The sequence below is a fragment of the Neofelis nebulosa genome, chromosome 9, assembly GCF_028018385.1.
Source record: "Neofelis nebulosa isolate mNeoNeb1 chromosome 9, mNeoNeb1.pri, whole genome shotgun sequence".
In the NCBI taxonomy this organism is placed as follows: domain Eukaryota; kingdom Metazoa; phylum Chordata; class Mammalia; order Carnivora; family Felidae; genus Neofelis; species Neofelis nebulosa.
The window spans coordinates 61,791,699-61,813,479 of record NC_080790.1 but is presented as its reverse complement, the minus strand read 5'-3'; the positions used below and the strand labels follow the sequence as shown (position 1 = coordinate 61,813,479).

General features: G+C 35.7%; 1 protein-coding gene across 2 annotated transcripts in view; it reads left to right on the top strand.

Moving 5' to 3' along the window:
* Nucleotides 1-21,781, top strand: part of REL (REL proto-oncogene, NF-kB subunit) — a 53,134-nt gene that overhangs the window by 3,936 nt on the left and 27,417 nt on the right. For both annotated transcript variants that reach the window (XR_009248602.1, XM_058684007.1), the window contains exons 2-4: nt 6,522-6,664; nt 7,178-7,326; nt 12,210-12,301. Coding sequence is in view for 1 of the 2 variants with exons in the window: in XM_058684007.1 (XP_058539990.1) it covers nt 6,522-6,664; nt 7,178-7,326; nt 12,210-12,301 (384 nt within the window). In the remaining variant the exon portion in view is untranslated. The remainder of the gene's footprint in view (nt 1-6,521; nt 6,665-7,177; nt 7,327-12,209; nt 12,302-21,781) is intronic.

The window sequence follows — 21,781 nt, the reverse complement described above, 5'->3', positions numbered from 1 at the left end:
TAGTTAAATACCTGAGTAATCTGGGACAGATTTTAAATATTTCTCTACTTTTTCATCCCAGAAGTTAAAATTTTTTTCGAGATCCTCCCCGCCCCCCAACACAGTGAAATCTCTAGCACTTACCAACTCTTACATCTTTTATTTACCTTATGCTGCATACATCAAATACACATCCAAAACTTTCCTTACTTGGATTCTTAAGGCCCCTTTCCGAGTCAGCCTCAGATATTGGAATAAATCTGGACTTTAGCCCATAATGAAGCTGGTTTTATTCCAGTTCTGCTACTCTGTGAGATAAAAATGAGAGAATAACTATTATAAAGGCTTGTTTTTAGGAACCCATAAATACCCATCAGTGTTAGTTTTCTCATGTAGTGGAGCTGTTTGGGGACTCAGACCTCTAGGAAATGGGACTTTCTAGAGATAGTTTGAGTATCCTGACATTCTAGAATTCTGTGAAACCTTAAAAACTTACAATAATAGGCTAGAACAGATGCTAGACAGAAAATAGTCTTTCGGGAATATATAAGACTACCCATTTACTTTTAAACAATTTGAAATGGTTTTCTGTATTTTTAAACTAGGGCAGAAGAATTTAACAGTGATGTTTGGAGGCAGTGTATCTTTTCTCTGTTGTCCACTTAAATGATACTGAACGTTCTGAAAAGAAAGAAAATAAAAAATTTCTTAGTAGATAAACAGTGTGTCCTTTTGCTAATGATTGATATAACTTATCCTTCATTTGATTTCTTTTGCACCTTCTGTGTTATTCTCTTTCTATCCTGTGGGAATAGGCTTAAGTTTTCTTTGCCTCTTTGTTAACTGAATGCCATTCTGTGTGAGAAATGGTAACTCTAAATTTTGATCATAATTAGGAAGAAACGGAAAAGCTCACGTGTGTCTTAAGGTAGAGAAGATTATCACCACAATTCAGTTGGGTTCCTAGGTTTGAGGAATGACAAATCTTTTCTTTTTCTCCAAAGTGAGTGAAGGTGATATTTAGAAAAGTGTATATTGTTAGCTCCATTTCCTCCTTTGACTCTCAGGCAGTCTGTTATCCAGTACTTCTGTAAGAGAGATGTGGTCTGTAGTCAGTTATTCTCAGCTGTGGTGTTGACATTTTAGTGTGTTATCATTTGCTTGCTGTATTGTAACGAGTCTTACTAATGATAGTTAAAATATTAGTTTTGCAAACAATTTACCTTTTAAATAGATCGCTGTGATTGGAGACCATCCCATCATAATGCCTTTTTCCCTTGCTTATATTTGGCTAAGCTTCTTAGACTGGGAGAGAAAGAAGACTTAAAAGTTGTCAGAATTCCTCTGCCTAGTTTGTCTATCACCCAGCTCATACTTGTATATGAATTTTTGGACTGCTCTCTAGATATGTGCATTGTTTTAGGGCAGTGGTTCTTAATCAGTAGTTTGTTAGAATGGTTTGGAAGGCTTTTTCAGAAATATGTTGGGGCTTTAAAGATTTCTGTTTCTATTCAGCAGATCACAGGTGGGATCAGGGCATGTATGTTTTTTGAAAAAGCTTCCTAGGTAATTCTGATACATACCCTCACTGTGAACTCTGTTCCAGGAATTTCATTGGATCTAAATACTGACTTCCCTATACCAAGATGCATTATCTTCTTAAATTAAGTTGCATTTATTTTAGGTTATTTGCTGTAATCAGTTATTGTGACTTTACCCCTAGTGGTTTTTATGTTTGGGTTTTTTTGTTTGTTTGTTTTTTAATTTGATCCATTGGGGTCCCAGCTATCATATTTGCTAATGTCACTTATAATTTCTTTTTCTTATAACTTCATAATGTTGAGCTTTAGCATCTATAAAATGTGATAATAATTCCTGTTCTGTTTTTATGAAGATTAAAGTTGAGAGGATCAAATAAGAATATATATAAGAGTACTTTAAAACAGTGTTATAATTACTGTAGTTAACTTTTTACTGAACAATTAACACTGGTTCCCAGTGCTGGCTATAAGGTTTTAGTTAAGGTGTCTATTTCTGACAATTAAAGCTCCATTTTTAACTTTTATTTCAATGTAATTAAAAAAATTTTTTTTAAGTTAATTTATTTTTGAGAGTGTGTGTGTGCAAGTGGGGGAGGGGCAGAGAGAGAGAGGAAGACAGAATTTCAAGCAGGCTCCTTGCTGCCGTCGCAGGACCCCATGAGGGACTTGAACCCACGAACCATGAGATCATGACCTGAGGTGAAATCAGGACTGGCCACTTAACTGGACTGACCTACTTAGGCACCCCACAATGTAATTTTTTTTTTTATCTTAAAAACTCAAATAGCACCTTTTTTTTTTTTGTCTAAGTGCAAATAAAAACATGAATATATCTTGCAAATATTTTGGCTGTATTTCAGATGTTTTACAGTATTGTTAAAAATGCAGGGGTCAGCCCTAGCTTTTGTATAGTATTGGTTAAAGAAAAGTGCAGTAATCAAGAACTACTTAAAAGAAATTTCAACTTTTCAAAACTGTAGTGATTTGAGATAATCTTAGTTGAGAGTACTTATTTTCCCTACAATTCCCTCATTGATATTTTACCTTCTTCCACTCCATAGATGACTACATTTCAGCACTTTTTTCAGGAGAGTGGCATTTTAAGGCAGAGTACTGAGGAAGGAAATAACTGGTACACTGTACTGATGCGTGATATAAGTGATTTATAGTTGGGAAGTAGTTTTAAATCATAAATACAGATAAATTAGACTGTAAATAAGTATGAAGATTAGAAAAGTGTAGCAATTCTGGTACCCACAAAGCACTGGTTTTTTTCCTTAGTAGGGAAACCTACTGAAGGATCATCAGTATGATCCTTCAATGTTTGTGTAACTTACACAAACAAAAAGATTTTTAGATTTTCAGTTATTCATTCTCCAGATGTTTACCGAATATCAGTGTATAAGGCACTGATGAATACGTCACAATTCTTGCCTTCAAGTAGCTTGAAAAGAAATAAGACCAGTAACTTGATGAAATAAAACAAGTTGCTTTTTTTCAAGAAGAAATAAAACAGTGAGTCTCCCCTTAATTATAGTAATTTGGAATAATTGTCATAAACAAAATACTATGGCAAATTAGAGGAGGGGGAGATTATTTCCAGCTGGGGGAATGTAGAATATTATAATAAACTGTTGGTTGCTCATGAGACTTTTTTTTTTTTTTAACCAATAAAGAGCTTCTTCAATAGGAAGAATAGATTTCAAAGGGTTTTAAGTACTTGATGTTATATGATAACTAATATTTTTCATTTTTATAATTTCACATTTTAAAAAATTATTTTAATCTTTCAGCAACTGCTCTTTTCTTGTCTATAGCCTTTTTTCAAAAACACTTTCTACTTTAAGGTAGTGTTGTGTAACCAATGAAATATTTGAAAAATCACTATGAGCCTAACTAGCACTTTTACTCACACTCATCTCCCAAAAGTTAGCCACTTACCATTAATGATGCAATTCTATATCAACTTCCCACCAACCACCTTTAAATAAATAGTGGGCACGGATTTATTTGACCTTTAGTTCAACCACATAAATTATTTTATGTATCACTTTAAATATTGTTGAGTATTGAGAGGAAAATGTACTTTATTTTCAAATACTCCTTCAATAATATATAAGGATATGAAATATTTGAAACTGAAATGTGAATTTGAGTTATTTGAAATATGTGAAGTTGAAACACTCATCTGCATGCCTTACATTTTTCAGTAAAACTGAAATAAGTGTTAGGAACAAGAGTAGGTTAAAGTCCGTTTTCCCTGGCTCATTGTCTTTTGCCTAACAAATAGGTAGTAAATTCAAACAGGAGTCTGAACCAACCAATTAATTAAAGGTAACATTAACACTTCATTCAGTAACCCAAAGTAGAAACTGTGGAGCCTCAGTGATTCTTTACTTGCTCTTAACCCTAATGTTCAGTCACCAAGGAGTGTTAATTTTATGTTTTCAATAATCCTTCATCCTTGTTATTACTACCATATGTCAGACGTGCCCTCATCATTGGGCACAGTAGCATAACAGCCTCTGAACTGATCATCATGCTTTCTCCTTTCTTTCCAATCTGTCCACTGCCATCAGAATTCTTACTCTAAAATGTCAGTCTGATCATATGGTTCCCCTGCACAAAACCATTCATTGATTCTTTGTCACTCAGAAGGAAATCCAAATCCCCAGTGTACTCTGGCATTTGGTTCTAAAGGTGAAAGTGTATTACACGTTCATTATGGTTGTATTGGTGATTCTTAAACTTTCTTTTCTGTGCTGCCACGACTTTGGACTCCCTGCTGAATGCCTACCTTTCTCCCTTCCCCCTCTGCTCTCTCCACCCTTTTGCTTCATTAATTCTTTTTCCTTTAACACAGGCATGTCTGACTCTTTTGCTCTTACTGTCATTTTATGCACAATTTGTTAGCATAAACAAAATTTTGTTTTGTTGGACTCTCCTATAGTCTAATAATTTGTGTTGTTTGCCTCATTGTTTTTTTTTTTTTAATTTTTTTTTAACGTTTATTTATTTTTGAGACAGAGAGAGACAGAGCATGAACGGGGGAGGGTCAGAGAGAGGAAGACACAGAATCTGAAACAGGCTCCAGGCTCTGAGCTGTCAGCACAGAGCCTGACGCGGGGCTAGAACTCACAGACCGTGAGATCATGACCTGAGCCGAAGTTGGCCGCTTAACTGACTGAGTCACCCAGGCGCCCCTGCCTCATTGTTTTCTAAAGTCTTGAAAGTACTAGTTGTTATAACATCATGGTATCACTATAAAATCATTGTTTTCAAGAAAGCATTTAAAATGCATAATAGTAGACAACATGTATTGAGTATTTCTTATAGGTGTGATACTTGGTAAGAACCGAACACACATTACCTCTAATCCTCACAACAACCCAATGAGGTAGGTGCTGTTATTATTATTCACATTTTATAGAGTAGGAGACTTATAAGATACAACATTTCCAGTGTGTTTGCTATTAAGATAGGACTAAGTAGGACTCACAAGACCTCTTCCTCATACTGTACTGGGAAGACCCATTGTGTTACCCTTTTGAAGAGTTTTCTTGCATTCTAACAGAAGATAAGTCTTTAGTCAAAGAAATTGATTATCTAATTGTGGGAATTTAAAAGTCACTAAGCTGATTGAGGGAATTTTTTTTAATGGAAGACATCTTTACCTCCCTGAAGTAAAGACACATTGCTAAGTACCCTACTTGTAAGCACACTTGAGTGTCTCCACTGAGCTTTCATTTCCACAAAATGGATCATAAGAGGGGGTAAACAAACATGCACATGTTCTAGGGCAGCTCTATTGACATATAATTAATGTATGATAAATTACACATGTTTGAAGTATGCAGTTTGATAACTTTTGACATAGAAATACGACTCTAAGAATCATTATCACAGTCAAGATAATTAACATATCCATCATCCCCCAGGTTTCCTCATCCACTCCACACCCCTGTTCTTAGGCGAACAGTGTTCTGCTTTCTTTGATTATAGTTAGTTCGTATATTCTAGAGTTTTATATAAATGGAATCCTACAGTATGTGCGCTTTTGGTCTGGTTTCTTTCAGTCAGCATAAAGTTGCATGTTTTAAATGACATTTGTTATAGAAAGTAAGTAATTATTTTCTTTTCCTCTGTTGTGTCTCATACTTCAGTAAAGGTTTAGATGGAACTGATTGAAAATTGTGGTGAGCTTAAAATCACTTCTGGAACTTGTTTGGATATACTATGTATCAATCCTTTAAGATTCCAATGGAGATATTTAAAAAACATATCCTTCTACAAGGATTTAAATGCATTTTCAGTTTCTTATTTTTCTTTCTTTTTAATGTTAATTTTTGAGAGCAAGAGTGAGTGAGCGAGCATGTGGGGGTGAGGGGAGAGAGAGACAAGGAGACACAGCATTCAAAGCAGGCTCTAGGCTCTCAGCTGTCAGCACAGAGTCCAACACGGGGCTGGAACTCAAAACTGTGAGATCATGACCGGAGCTGAAGTTGGACGCTTAACCGACAGAGCCACCCAGGCGCTCCTGTATTTTCATTTTCAATTAGCCGTCTTTTAGTACTGTTAAGAGTCTAATGCAAAATCAAGCAGTTAAACTCACTTTTGGAGTATGATATTGCACTTCTGAAGACTATCTTCTTGACCCTTCTGTGGGAATCTTGAAGGAAACCCTTCTACTTGTTCTCATATGAGAAGTGGATATCTCTGAAGTGGGTATCTCAGAACTTCACACTGGCATTAGCTGTAGATATTAAATGATAGAGTGCTACCTAATAAATATGATTTGAGTGATCTGTGTTAACATTATGTTAATTATGAGTGGGAGAAGAAGGTGCCTTTACAATTCAACCTTGGGTAATTGTATTTCAACCTTATTATTTAATATTGGGAGGGAAAAATTTTTAGTCTGCTGTTTTGAAAGAAACAAAATGGTTAAATCCATTATTACTGCTATCCTAATTTCAATCTTCCTCTTTTTCAAATTTCCAGGTGGGTATAACCCATGTATAGAGATAACTGAACAGCCCAGGCAGAGGGGAATGCGTTTTAGATACAAATGTGAAGGGCGGTCAGCGGGCAGCATTCCAGGGGAGCACAGCACAGACAACAACCGAACATACCCATCTATCCAGGTAATAGACCATTTTCCTGTGTGTACCTAACTCTTAATTGCTTCATATTTTAGCTATAGCAATTACATTCAAGACCCAGTTTCTTCACAATGTGCTGTCATTTCTACTGTGGCTTGTGCTGTTATTTCTACTGTGGCTTAAATATATACTTTGAAGGGGTATTTATGGTATGACAGTGAACAGAAAAGCCTGGCATTCAGTGGCCCAACATTCAGGTGTTTTCTCATGCTCCATGATAATATTATGGTATAACTTGTTTTAAAAGGAAAATGGGCAGAATCAGATTATGTGACCAATTGAAATTAATGCAGAAAATAGTACTCCAGAGAACTGAGAGGTAAATTCTTCCCTTCTGGTATTCTCTGGAAAGTTTCATCTAAACTGCATTTGCCAGTCAACTGGACTTTATTTATCTGGTGCTAACTGCATTATATATATTCAACTCTCATTTAGTAGATCAATTCTTAATGAGATAAATTTATGGATTATATCTTTAATTTCCCCCTTTTTCAGATTATGAACTATTATGGAAAGGGAAAAGTGAGAATTACATTAGTAACAAAGAACGACCCATATAAACCTCATCCTCATGATTTAGTAGGAAAAGACTGCCGAGATGGCTACTATGAAGCAGAGTTTGGACAAGAACGCAGACCCTTGTTGTAAGTACACAGTCACAGATCTCTTTAGGAATAGGATAAGCATAGGATGCTCTGTTTACTATGCATGTACATCTGTTATTTTTTAGCAGAATAGAGTAAACATTCAAGGTTAGTTGTGGTTAATTCTACTATAGCCACTTCTCACTTGGATGCGAAAGCTTCTCATACTATGAAAACTATTAATATAACTGCTGTTAATGAAATACCACTATAGTGTACCTTTAAATTTTCTTACCATTTGCTTAGAACCACCCTTTTATTCTTTACTAGTGGACAGCCCATGATGGTAGCAGGAATACTTATTGTTACTGAAGGTATACATAAACTTATTTCATGCTGTGATTTTCTTTCTTAGTTTGAACCATTTATGAAAGGTTTTCTTTCATATATTTTACTTTGTCCTTTCATTAATAGTTAAAAATCACCAAATATGAGAAAATCAACTGGAAAACTGGAATTATTATTTAGAAAAGGACAGGTTATAAAAGTAACATACAATAGTAATTCTAAGATAAAAAAAATCATTTAACACTTTGGTGTTGGTGAGGCTGCCACAAGATGGGTCCATTATCATGTTGGTGGTAGTACAAATTAATCAAATCCTTCTGGTATGCACTTTCACATAGGAAAAACCTGAAAAATATGAATGTCTCTTGAACCGGCAATTCTGTTTCTAGGAGTTTATCCTCAGGAAACAATTAAGCTTAATTTAACTATAGTGATATTCATTGCAGCTTTGTTAGTAAAAGCAAAAAGTTTGAAGCAATTGAAGTAATAAACAGGGAGGGACTAGTTAAATAAACTGGTACATCCAGGCATTAAACATAACATTGCAAATATCTCTTTGTATAGAAAGATATTCACACTATGTAAGATAAATTGGTTTTAAAACAATATGTGATTAAAAATATATTTTTTTAAATGTATGTGTACATATACTTGGTATTAATAGTAGTTGTCTCTTGGTGGGTAAGATTGTGGGGTTTTATATTTTTCTTTTAACTTGTGTTTATTCTATAGTTAGTTTTTGTGATGAACATATATCGCCTTTGGGGAAAAAAATGAACCTAATTACAACAGGGAAAATGTTAGTAGCCTCCTTCTGTATTAGTAGTGACTATTTAGAAAATATACTTTAAATTTATTATTATTTTTAATGTTTTTATTTATTTTTGAGACAAAGAGAGACAGAGCATGAGCAAGGGAGGGGCAGAGAGAGAGGGAGACACAGAATCTGAAACAGGCTCCAGGCTCTGAGCTGTCAGCACAGAGCCCAAAGCAGGGCTCTAACTCACAGACCGTGAGATCATGACCTGAGCCGAAGTCGGACGCTCAACCGACTGAGCCATCCTGGCGCCCCTAGAAAATATACTTTAAAAATATTCCTCTCACAGTAACAACATAAAACCAAAAATAATTAGTAATACACATGTGGCAAGAAATATTTCCTGTTTATATTATTTGACCTCCCAATGCCATTTTACATTGTGGACCCTTCCTTTCTTAGAACATTTTTATTTCTTGATTTCTGTGAAAATAACCTCTCCTGTTTTACTTCCTACTTTTCTCGATCTTAGTTACAGGCAGTTACATTTTTGGACTATCTTGGTTATGTTCAACAGTGCCCTTTATGGCTGTCCTGTTTCTCCCCCCAATCGAGGTTTCTGTTAAGGATCACATATTGTATTTACTTGTCATGATTATTTAAGTTGTCATGATTATTAAAGTCTCCCTTAATTTAGAACAGTTTCCCAGTCTTTTTTGGTCTTTCATGGACATTAACATTTTTGAAGAGTCTGGGCTGTTTTGAAGATTGTGTTCAGTGTGGATTAGTCTGAATAGTTGCTGGTTTATATTCATGTTAGTAACACGAATAATACATTCATGTTAACCTGGAACAATTTGGATGAGAAATCTACAGAGGTGCTGCTATGTTGTTCTCAAAATATCCCTTCAGGAGACATGGGATATTAGTGTTTTCCATTGGTGATGTTAATCAGCATTCTATTGTAAAGAAAAACTTTTCCTTTTTCCCCTTTCCTATTAAAAAAAAAAAAATAGCACTGTAGCCCCATGGATTCTTATATACACTGTACTGTAGTCCATTATTGGCATTATTATTTTGATGTTCGGGTTGACCCATATATGACCAATGCAAGCCCCTTCAACCTGTTTCCTATGTCCTTTTGATATGTTCCCATCTTTCTTTGAGCACTTTTTTACTTTCTGACACAGCAAAGTGTTCAAGACTTACTTGTACTTTTCTTGCCCCAGCTCTGAAATCAGTTTTTTTCTAAGGAGCCCTGGTTCCCTTCAGTGGAGAATGGTATTTAGTCCCATTGTCTTTTTGACATATTCTTGTAAATATCAAAACACCTCAAATAGAGTATTCCCAAAACCGTAATTGTACCATGATCATACTTTTTTCTCAGTGCTTCTTCCAATGTGCCTTATCTCAGTGGTTGCTATAAAAGCCCCAAACTTGGGTATCATCCATGACACCCCTCCCACAGATGCATACTTTGAATTCATTAACCAGTACTTCTTAAATAGTTCTTGAATCTATGCACTTTCCTCAGTGACCTCCATCACCACCACACTACCTGTAGTCTAAATGTAAGCTGCCAGAATAGCCTCCTGACTGGTCTGCTTGCATCTTTTTGTACTCCCCCTCTCCCCCCTGCTCCCCAAGTCTGTTCTCCACTTAGCCAAAGTGATCTTTTGTAAAAGTTAAGTTAATTTATTCAGAGTGAGCTTTTTAAATACAAATCTGAATGTCAAATCCCCATTTAAAATATTTTAATGGCTTTATGTGGCTCTTGGAATAAGGACAACATTCCTTATTGGCCTGTGAGGTCCGCATGGTCTCCTTGTATTTCTAGCCTGCCATTATACTGTGCTTTCCTTGAACTTTACACTCCAGTCATAGAGGCCTTCCTTTAGTTTGCTGTGTTTACAATGCTCTTCTGTAGGGACCTTTGCTTGTTCTGTTCCTCCTGCCTGAAGTCACTTTACTCTTCTCTTCCCCTACTTCATTTCTGTTTATATTAAGTATCAGTTCATACAATAAACCTGTTTGTCCATCCAGAATTGATCAAGTCTCTCCCATCAAAGGCTCCTATGACAAAGTGTATGTCCCCCTTATCAAATTTGTTAGGATTTCAGTTTAGCATTTGTCTTTTGTTTTTTTATTTTATTATTATTGTTATTATTTTTAATATTTTTATTCATTTTTGAGAGAGACAAAGTGTGAGGAGGGGAGGGACAGAGAGAGAGGGAGACACAGAATCTGAAGCAGGCTCCAGGCTTGGAGCTGTCAGCACAGAGCCCGACGCGGGGCTCAAACTCGTGAACCATGAGATCATGACCTGAGCCAAAGTCGAATGCGTAACTGACTGAGCCACCCAGGCGCCCCAGCATTTGTCTTTTGCATGTGATTATTTAATACTTCTATATCTGCTTCACTAGACTAGAGGTCAGCAAACTTTCTCTGTAAAGAGCCAGATAGTAAATAGTTTAGGTTTTGCAGGCCATATGGTCTGTGTTGAAACTGCTCAATTCTCTTGTAACATGAAAGCATGCCTAGACAATATGTAAACAAATTGGCTTGTCTGTGTTCCAAAAAATCTGTGTTTGCAAAAACAGGTGGCGGGCCAGATATGGTCTGGGGGCAATAGTTTGTCAGCCCCTGCGCTAGACTGTGAGCTGCATGAGGGGAGGGATTTTATGTCCCCATAACTTTCCAGACAGTTTTGGTACAGAGTAAGAATCCAAAATTTCATTCATTAAATTTTTTGTCAAAGAGAAACGAGAACCAAGCTATGAATCTTTCAAAGAAGTAGAATACTTTTGAGGAAGAGGATTATGGTTTCAGGGTTTTGAGAAAGGATTACGTATTCCAGATTTATTTTTTAATTATTGGAAGCAGAGGAAAGAAATGTCAAAGGTATCTTAGGTGCTAACAAAATCACAAGTATGGTGAAGGTGAAGAGCAGGAACATAAGACAGCATGAGCATGGAGAAGGGCAAACAAGGCAGGCAGCCTCCTGTTGCAAAGTGCTGTTATGAAGTTTGAACAAATAGTAATGTTATTATAACCAAGTTTTGCTTCCTTATTCACACCCACCCAGCTTTAATGATGTCATGGTTTTTCCATGTGGGAACAAGTATGACTGGTGGTGGTAGGGGAGTTCCCCCCTCCACCATCTATGCTACAATATGCAAATTAGTAATATTTGTAGCTATTGAGAAGTTTTCCATAAATGACATTTTAAAACTTTTGTTAAATATTATTCACATTAAACAACTTTCTAATTTAAAATGTTCAGTGTTTTCTTATGAATGATTATTATAGCTTCATATAATATAGCATAAAACATATTCCATTGCTACTAGCAGTGAAGTCAGGGCTCAGAAATCAAATGTCTGTGGAATGGATCAGGGATAAGAGGACTAGCAGGCACTATAGTAAATTGGAGAGCCCTGCATAAGTGGGGCTGCAGGTGCTCAGCTCTAGCCAGGTGTTTCTGTGGCAGTCTACTGTTGCCAGACCTTTAGAATGTTGAAGAGAAGCCAGAAATCCATATATTTATATTCAGTTAACTTGATTGTTAACTGTGCGCATTTGTTTTTTTATTTAAGGTAGATGACACTTTTATGGGCTTAGTAAAATATACCTGTGGGCTTCAGCTTATGGACATCTTTTTACAGCTTTTTTGTTCGGGAGGTCAGTTTTAGCTTTGTGGTGTCACTTTCCTGTTAATCTTCATCTAATTTTGGTATATTTGACATATTTGATTTTTGCAGTATCCTTCCGTAAAACCTCATTTATATGTCTTTGTATTTAACTGTAAAGCAGTTTGAAAGTTCTGTTTTCCTTCTAGTTTTCAAAATTTGGGTATTCGATGTGTAAAGAAAAAAGAAGTAAAAGAAGCTATTATATCAAGAATAAGGGCAGGAATCAATCCTTTCAATGGTAAGTATGCTTGGTATAATCATTTCTGTTATTTGGGTATTGACCTATTTGTGTTAGTGAATTCTATTTGTATCTCAAACCTGTGCTTTAAGAGCTACCTTAAGTTCCATGTTCAGTTTTCTACTTGTTAGCGTATACCTGTATCTGAAGAATGAAGAATATTTAAAATCTTTCATAGTGTCGGAAAAAAAAAATTCTTTGGCAGACCAGGCTTTCTGGTATCAGTGGAAAGTGCCATTGTTTTCTATAAGAAAACCTCAAAAATGTTCTGATTCTTTTTGAATGTGGCCTTCCTTTTGCCACCCCAGCAGATAGTATACATTACCTTTTCTGAATGTTGAATAGGCACTGTGGTTATAAGATATTGAAGTACATTTAAATCAAGAGCATATTCAACAGCAAAATTTAAATTAATCCCAGTGTGGAAGAAGATGTATAGAAATAGTAGAAGCTATACAAAATATTTTCATTAGTGTATTTATGTATAAGGCTAGATATTTACTGGTTAGTAGGTTTTGTTAGGGATGGAGTGATGCAGTGTAATGCCTGGCAATTATAAGCACTCTGTGTTGTTTGTTGTTTTTTTTTTTTAATTTTTTTTTCAACGTTTTTTATTTATTTTTGGGACAGAGAGAGACAGAGCATGAACGGGGGAGGGGCAGAGAGAGAGGGAGACACAGAATCGGAAACAGGCTCCAGGCTCCGAGCCATCGGCCCAGAGCCCGACGCGGGGCTCGAACTCACGGACCGCGAGATCGTGACCTGGCTGAAGTCGGACGCTTAACCGACTGCGCCACCCAGGCGCCCCTCACTCTGTGTTGTTTGGATAGATAAATGCTGGCATCCTACATTACAGTTAGTTTCCATTGTAAGTCTTCTGCAGCTACTTAAATAAGCATGATTCAGGAATTGAACTACTATAAAATTTTCAAAGAATACATTTCTCTGTCATATTTAAGACATCCTTATATTGTTGGGGCATCTGGGTAGCTCAGTTGGTTAAGCGTCCAACTCTTGGTTCTGGCTCAGATCGAGCCCTGTGGGATTCTCTCTCTCTCTCTCTCTCTCTCTCTCTCGCCCAGGAGGTGCTCTCTCTCTGGCGCTCCTGGTTTCATGAACTCTGTCTCTTTCTTTCAAAATAAATAAATGAACTTTTAGAAAAAAATACATCCTTATATTGTTGGTTGTTTGTTTTTCCTGGATGTATAAAAATAATTTAAGGGATACGAAGTGAAGTTAAGGAATATGTTCATAGCCAAGTGCGGTGTTTATATGAATCATAAGGTCTGCATCTCTTTTCCCTAGTCTTTATTTTTCATACTATTTAGTATAATGCTAAAAGCAAAAGTCCCCTTCAGCCTTCCTCATCAGAGGAGACGACTATTAAATTTGATGTGTATTTTTCTAGAATTTCCTTTATATATGCATAGCTGTCTCCCTAGTTTAGCAGCTTATCATCTCGTAGTTTTTACAGTGGTGACTACTGTAGGGTAGGATGCCGACATTTAGCTTGCTGTAGTCATTTACCTATTAAAATAATACAGGGTGCTTACAGTTGCACTACTCCAGATAGTGCCATCCCCAGCAAAATCCACTAAACAGTAAATATATATAAATAATATAAATGAATATACACAAATATACATATTTATTTTTTTATATAATGGAATCATGCTATACTGCTACTGCTTGTTTCTTTGTACTTAGGAATAGATCTTAAATATCTTTCCATGTTAGTACTTTTGAATCTATTTTACTTTTTAACAGAGTACTCTATTGTTTGGACAGACCATAATTTGTTTATCTAGCCATCTATTCATAAGCGTTTAGGTTTTCATTTTATTAAAAAAAAAAAACCAACTCCATTGAATATATACACTTTGAGTTCTTGTGTGATTATTTCCTTAGGATAAATTTTCAAAAGTGGAGAATTTCTGGGTCAAGAGTCTGCTCATTTTCATTGCTCAAGTAAAAACCAAAACTTAAAAATTAAAGAGTCCATCTAAGTTTAGATGTAGTATAAAACAGGGAAATGTAGCACAAAACAAGGAGATCATAAATAATAGCTACCATTTATTAAGTACTTTTTGTATGTCAAGAAGTAAATGTTAGGTGCCTATGTATGCTATTTATTTAATCATTGTAATGGCACTTCTTTTCAGAAGGGAATTCCAAAGCTTTGGTTATTTAATTTTCCCAAGACGTGTAGCAAATGGCAGAGCTGGAATTCAAGTCTGGATCTGACTCCAGTGGAAAAGCAAAAAAGGAAAATGTAGATGGACCTTCTAGAAGTTTTTTAGGTTTTTTTGTTTTTGTTTTTTTACACCAATCCAGAACCAGGCATGATGTTAATAACGCTCATATAGCACTCAGAGTAGTTCCTAGTACAAAATAAGTGCATTACATACTTATTTCATTAAATTTCTTTTTTAATTTTTAAAAGTTTCTTTACTTCTTTATTTATTTAAATAATCTCTACCCCCCAACATGGGGCTGGAACTCACAACCCCAAGATGAAGAGTAACATGCTCTTCTGACTCAGCCAGCCAGGCACCCCTTATTTCATTTAATTCTTATAGCAGCCTGTGAGGTAGGGACTGTTGTTGTTATCTCCATTTTATAAATAAGGAAATGAAGGGATAGAAAAATTAAGTAATTTTCTCAAGGTCATATAGTTGGTAAGTGATGGTACTGGGATTTGAACACAGCCTGGCTATCAGGCTCATGATCTCTCTACTGCACTGCCTAGGTGGATTTAGATTTGGGGAAGGGAGCAATCCTGCCGGTTGAGCCTTCACAGTATTTGTGCTTTTGGTTGTTATTTAGTTTTTTGTAACGTCCCTTTCTTCCCCATAGCCCTTTTGCTCCCTCTTTAGTTTAGGGACCTACCATCTCACAATTTGAATTGTAGTAATCTCCTCCCCCCACACCCCAGTAGAATAATCTTCTTAGAATAGTGCTTTAGCATATTACTCTGATTAAAACATTGAAATGGCTCCTTTAAAAGTTTAAAAACTAAATGGCCCTAAATTGAAAGTCTTCCACATGTAGCTCCAGCATATCTTTCCTGCCTTCTTTTCCACAGCTCCTCTTCATGAACCCCTCGCTATTCCAGCAAAACTCTTTTGGCCACCTACCCTAACCATTTCTCCACCATCTTCTACATTTTTCTCACTACCATTGTAGGAATGTAAACTTAACATCATTTATAGCTGGACTGTTGCTGACAGCCCCTAAACTTGTGTTCCTGCCTCTGTTCTTAATATCCTCCAAGCAGTTTGTACACTCTGCATGCAAAAATATCCTTCTAAAACAATAGGAATTCAGTGGCTCCAAATAATTTTCAGCAGTGGTTCTCAAAAATATACTTCATACTTGCTAAAAATGTAGATTCCACGTCATATTCCCACTGATTTGCTAGGTCTAGCATGGGGTCTGGGATGCTGTTTTGAGAAATCTCTAGCTTCATGTTTCTTAACTTACTTGACTGTGACTCACAGAAGAAATAGCTCTTGTTTCTCCACCAATACATACATATGCACACATACATACATACATAAAGCACTGTTCTTACTACATGCAGTATACTCTATTCCATGCCTTTGCATTCCATTTCTTTTTCTTTTCTTTTTCTCTTTTTTTAAAGAAAAAGCTTTTCTAACACACCAATTTTATAACCAATGGGTCCCAAACTCTTACTAAAAATGTCAATCCACATCCACCTCTATGTTTATAGTGGCATTATTTACAATAGCCAAGACAAGGAAACATCCCAAATGCCCATTGATTGATGAATGGATAAAGAATGCTATATATACACAATGGAATATTATTCAGCCATAAAAAAGAATGAAATCTTGCCATATGCATTGACATGGGCGGAACTAGATTATAATGCTAAGCAAAATAACTCCAGAGAAAGACAAATACCATATGATTTCACTCATGTGGAATTTAAGAAACAAAACAAATGAGCAAAGGGAAAAAAAAAGAGAAAGAGCAAACCAAGAAACAGACTCTTAACTCTAGGGAACAGATGGATGGTTATCAGAGGGGAGGTGGGTGGGGGGATGGGTGAAATAGGTGATGGGGATTAAGGAGCACACTTGCCATGGCGAGCACCAGGTGATGTATGGAAGTGCTGAATCACTATATTGTATACTTGAAACTAATATAGCACTGTATGTTAAGTGAAATTAAAATTTAAAAAAGAAAATGCTTATCCAACCACCAAATTAATTTTATGACCACTGGGTCCCAAACAATAATTTGAAAATCTCTTCCATAGATGATTCTGGTGCAAGCCATCCATGGACCATGCTTTGAGAAACTCTGATCTACTTGCTAGATTCAACTTCTCACTCATAGCATTCAAAGCCTTTGATCATCTGATCCTTGTTTTCCGTTCCAACTTCTTCTCTGGCTTGCATCCTCTGCTTTGACTTCCTGTCCCTCCTTCCTCTAACACTGAGCGCACACAAATGTGCTTTGTTTTTGCCATCTGAAATATTTTGCCGTGTTAGAAGAGCCACATTCTTTCTTGCTACTGTGCCTTTATATACACAATGCCCTTACGTGGAATGCCCTGATCTACCTAGTAAATTCTTCCTGCTCAGCCTTCAAGTTTAAAGGTTGCCTCTTTGAAGCTTTCTGTGACCTTGCCACAGGGAAAAGTATTGTTTTCTGAAAATGTTGTACATCTTTCCAATATGATTTGCTATGCCTTTGTGTGTTTCTCCCTCACTGATTCCTGAGGCTGTGAAGGACTGTCTTCTATGTATCTCTAACACACAGTCTAGTGTGTGGCACATGGTAGGGGCTTAATTAAAATTTGTTGAAAGAGAAAATGAACAAATGAATGAGTGAACACACCTTGTTTGTACTTGTCCACCAAAAATATTCAAGTTGCTTTCCTTATCTGAAATGCCCTGAAAGCCTTTTTAGCTCTGTTGAGCCCAAGGTAATATCCCCCTATAATTATACCAGTCACTCAGCAATTGGTCATGAAAAGCTTTGTGACATCTGTTGGATTATTTAATTCTCCAGCAGTTGTTTTATGAGATGAATTTTATGCTCATTGTGGACAGGATCTATGATGGAACTTGCTTATATTTCACTTTGGTACCTAAACCGTATATTTATATTACTATTAAAACAAATATCTTCACAGTATATTTATATTACTGTTAAAACAAATATCTTCACAATATCTTATATTTCACTTTGGTACCTAAACCGTATATTTATATTACTGTTAAAACAGATATCTTCACAATATCTGAGGTAAAAGTTTCCTATTTATATACAGTAAGTTATGCATCTTAACTACTAATGCATTCATTCCTTCAATAGGAATGTTACCTCATTCAGTCTTTATAGTCCTAGGTTGTTGTAGGTGCTTGGGATAAGTTAGTGAACAAAATGAACAGAAATTCCTGCCTTTGAAGAGCTTCGATTTCTGTGGAGAAAGACCGACAATAAACAAATTTACTAAGTAAATATAGTAGGTGATTTATTAGGCAATGAAAAGTTCTCAGGGGGAAAAATCAGTGTAAGGAGTCGGGAATCTGTAGTTAAGGGGAAAAGGTTATACATTTAAATAGGACGTTTAGAGTAGGCTTCATTCTCTATTCCAGTATAGTTTTTATAATAGAAATTATGGTTATTATATGTTATTGTTTTCCTAGAATATTGAAATGAGACCTAAAATGTACATTTCTCTTTTTTTAAGTTCATTTTTTTATTTAGAGAGAGAGTGAGAGCGAGTACAAGCAAGGGAGGGGCAGAGAGAGAGAGAGGGTGCAGAGCCCGATGAGAGGCTCACACCCACAAACCATGAGATAATGACCTGAGCAGAAATCAAGAGTTGGATGCTTAACCGACTGAGCCACTCAGGCGCCCCCTCAAATGTACATTTCTAATACTAAGCAAAACAAAATCTAATCCCCTTGAAAAAACTCAAAACACCAAAAACTAATTTAGATAACTCAGAATTATCCTTTTCTTTGGTTGTTTATTTTATTTTTGGGATATACAAGTTCAAATTCTACCATGTACATAGAAATTTGTCAGTGCTGAATTTATACTTTTTCACAGGTGTATCACTTCACATAGGAAAATTCTGTTAGTACTGTAAGAGATTAGTTGACTTTGTTTTTGTGATCTATATTTGTGATATATAGAAACAGTAAAATTGGAAGTGTTTAGTAAAATAGGACCTGCACTTTCTGGTCTATACACTGATGTTACATCATTGTGACAGTCTGTTTTATAGACATCAGGTATCGTGTGAAAATACAAAAACTGGTAAAAATTATTCTTAGCTTTGTGTAGGATTAGTTTATGTACTACATCAACTAGTATGTTTTAAGGGCATTCCTTACTTTTCTTGCTATTAATTCTTTAGAACTATCTCTTACAAAAAAGGGATATACAGCAATCAAGTAGTGTTAAATTTGAGGTTTCATGTAAAAATATTGTTCAAATTGTCAAAGATGTGCTGAAATCTAAATTGCACAAAGAATTTAATGAAGGGTTCCAATATCAAGTTTTTTGGTTTTTTTTTTTTCCAATATCAAGTTTTAATAGTGTCCACTTAGCTGGAATAAAAGAATAGCAGTTAGACTTCACAGAGGACTCTTACAACAAAAGCTGAAAAAAAAATTATTTATCATTTTCTAGCTATGTGTTTAATGATGTACAAGGAATTCTAATATTCATTGATTAAAATCGATAGGATTTTGACAATAAAGAATTTACAATTCAGTTTTATTCAGTGTCTTATTATTTTTCCATATAGAGAGGACACTGAGTTGTTACAAAGACTATTTTACAATTGAGTTTGGGGGGATTATCTTATATTGGTAGTCTGAAAGATAACACAGTTTAAAAAGACAAGTGATCTCTAACATAGATTCATTCTGGTCTCTAAAGTCTGGTTTAATACAAGAAAATATAAGAGCCTTTCCTCACAACTTTAAGCTTAAAAAACAAGAAGAGGGGCACCTGGCTAGCTCAGTCCACTAAACATGCAACTCGATATTGGAGCCGTGACTTTGAGCACCATGTTGGGTATAGAGATTACTTAAATAAATACATTTTTTCTTTTGTTTTTAAAAGACAAGAAGAAAAGCTCTTGAGTACTTCATTATCCTTTCTTTACTGCATTCACTTTAGTTTTTCAAACCTTATTGATTATCATGGGCAGAACTTGGGGCACAATTCTTTTATGCTGTCTGTATTCAACATACTCCCATTATAACTCTTCATGTTATATAACTTTACCTATTTTTCATGGAGACACTAATCTCACTAAGAGCAGGCATGGTCTTTTCATATCTGTATCTGGTATTTATTTTAGTGCACAGCACATAATAGTAACTCAATAAATATCTTGAAAGAATGAGTAAATTAATGATAGATGGCTGTGACCATTTACCTTTTGCCTGGCCACGTAAGCACTTTAAATGTTAGCTTTTCTTATGTTATACATGACAGGTTATCTATACATTTTTTAAAAAGTTTTTATTTTGAGAGTGAGGGTGCATGAACAGGTGAGCTGGGCAGGGGCAGAGAGAGAGGGGGGAGAATCCCAAGCAGTCTCCACGTTCAGCATGGAGCCTGACACGGACCCACGACCACAAGATCATGACCTGAGCCAAAATCAAGAGTCAGACGCTTCCAGATACCTGGGTGGCTCAGTCGGTTAAGTGTCCGACTTTGGCTCAGGTCATGATCTCTCCGATTGAGCACCACGTTGGACTCTGAGCACCACATTGGACTCTGTGCTGACAGTCTGGAGCCTGCTTCAGAGTCTGTGTCTCCCTCTCTCTCTGCCCCTCCCCCACTCACGAGTGCACGCTCTCTCTCAAAAATAAATAAACATTAAAAAAAAAAAAAAAAAGAGCTAGACACTTAACCAACTGAGCCACCCAGACGCCCCTCTATACATTTTAAATAGCAAGTCAAATGAATTATAACTAAACTTCATTTTTTTTTTCTGAAATGAGACTTAAATGAAATGAGCTTTTTTTCCAAATGACTTTTAAATGAAGCGAGCTTTTAAAATTATTAGCCTATATACTGTGTATTTTTGTCCTGATGTTTACTTGTATTTCAGTAATATTTAACTGTATTAGAATTTTGGAAATGTCACATCTCTAGAGCTAATATATACTGTAATTGACTTTAAAATTTTGAATCCCTACTTCTAAGAGAAATACATCATGGTAATATTTTTCCGATAAAAATTAAATTCTTATACATACTGCTTTTAGGACTAAGGAGTAATATTTATTTCTAAAGACAGATTAAGAAGAACAATTGTTACCTTGTTGCCTTTTGATAAATATAAAGGGAAATTTTAAACTAGTTTAAGAGGAATTTAAGAGAATTTGATTGTTCTTCGTCAGATTTTGCATTTTTTTTTTTAATTTTTTTTTTCAACGTTTTTTTTTTATTTATTTTTGGGACAGAGAGAGACAGAGCATGAACGGGGGAGGGCCAGAGAGAGAGAGGGAGACACAGAATCGGAAACATGCTCCAGGCTCCGAGCCATCAGCCCAGAGCCCGACGCAGGGCTCGAACTCACGGACCGCGAGATCGTGACCTGGCTGAAGTCGGACGCTTAACCGACTGCGCCACCCAGGCGCCCCAGATTTTGCATATTTTTAAAAGCTGAGAAGCATTCTCCACATTGCAGACCAAAATACTGCATTTTGTATTATAGAATGATACGTATATTTTTAAAAACCTGTAGCAAGCATTATCCTAAATGAAGGAGACATCAGAAGCAGGCTTTGAAGTTAAGAATGAGAAAAGAATGTGTATTCTTGCTACTTCTGTTCAACATTGTAGTGGAGAGTGTAGCCAATGCAGGGACACCTGATTGAAAACGCAGAAATAAAACTATAATGATCAGAAGCTATTCTTTATGGTGAAAACTCAAAAAGATATACAAGTATGTTATCAAAATACTAACCTCAAGAAGAATGGATATAAAATTAATATACAAATATCAGTAGCATTCTATATATCAACAATAAATAATTAAAGGAAATATCGTCAGAAGATATAAAGTACGTGGCAATGAATCTGAGAAATGACAATGAAGATTTCTTTAGGGAAAATTATAAAATTTCATTATGAGAGGGTGGAGAATACCTAAACCGAAGGAGAGATAGGTCATGTTTACTAATATCAATATTATAAAGATGTTATTTTCCCCCAAATTGACATACAGATTCAATGCAATTCCAGACTCTTGAGATTTTTCATTAAATATGATAAAATTATTCTGAACAGGAAAAGGAGGATATTTTATAAAAGAGAAATAGCGATGACAAACTGGCTTTATCAGATACTAGAATTTATTATAAAGAGAAGTATTAATTAAGGCAGTGTAGTATTGAGGTAGCAATAGACAGATTGACCAGTGGAATAGAATTGTGACCCCAGAAACAGACTTAAGAAAATATGAGA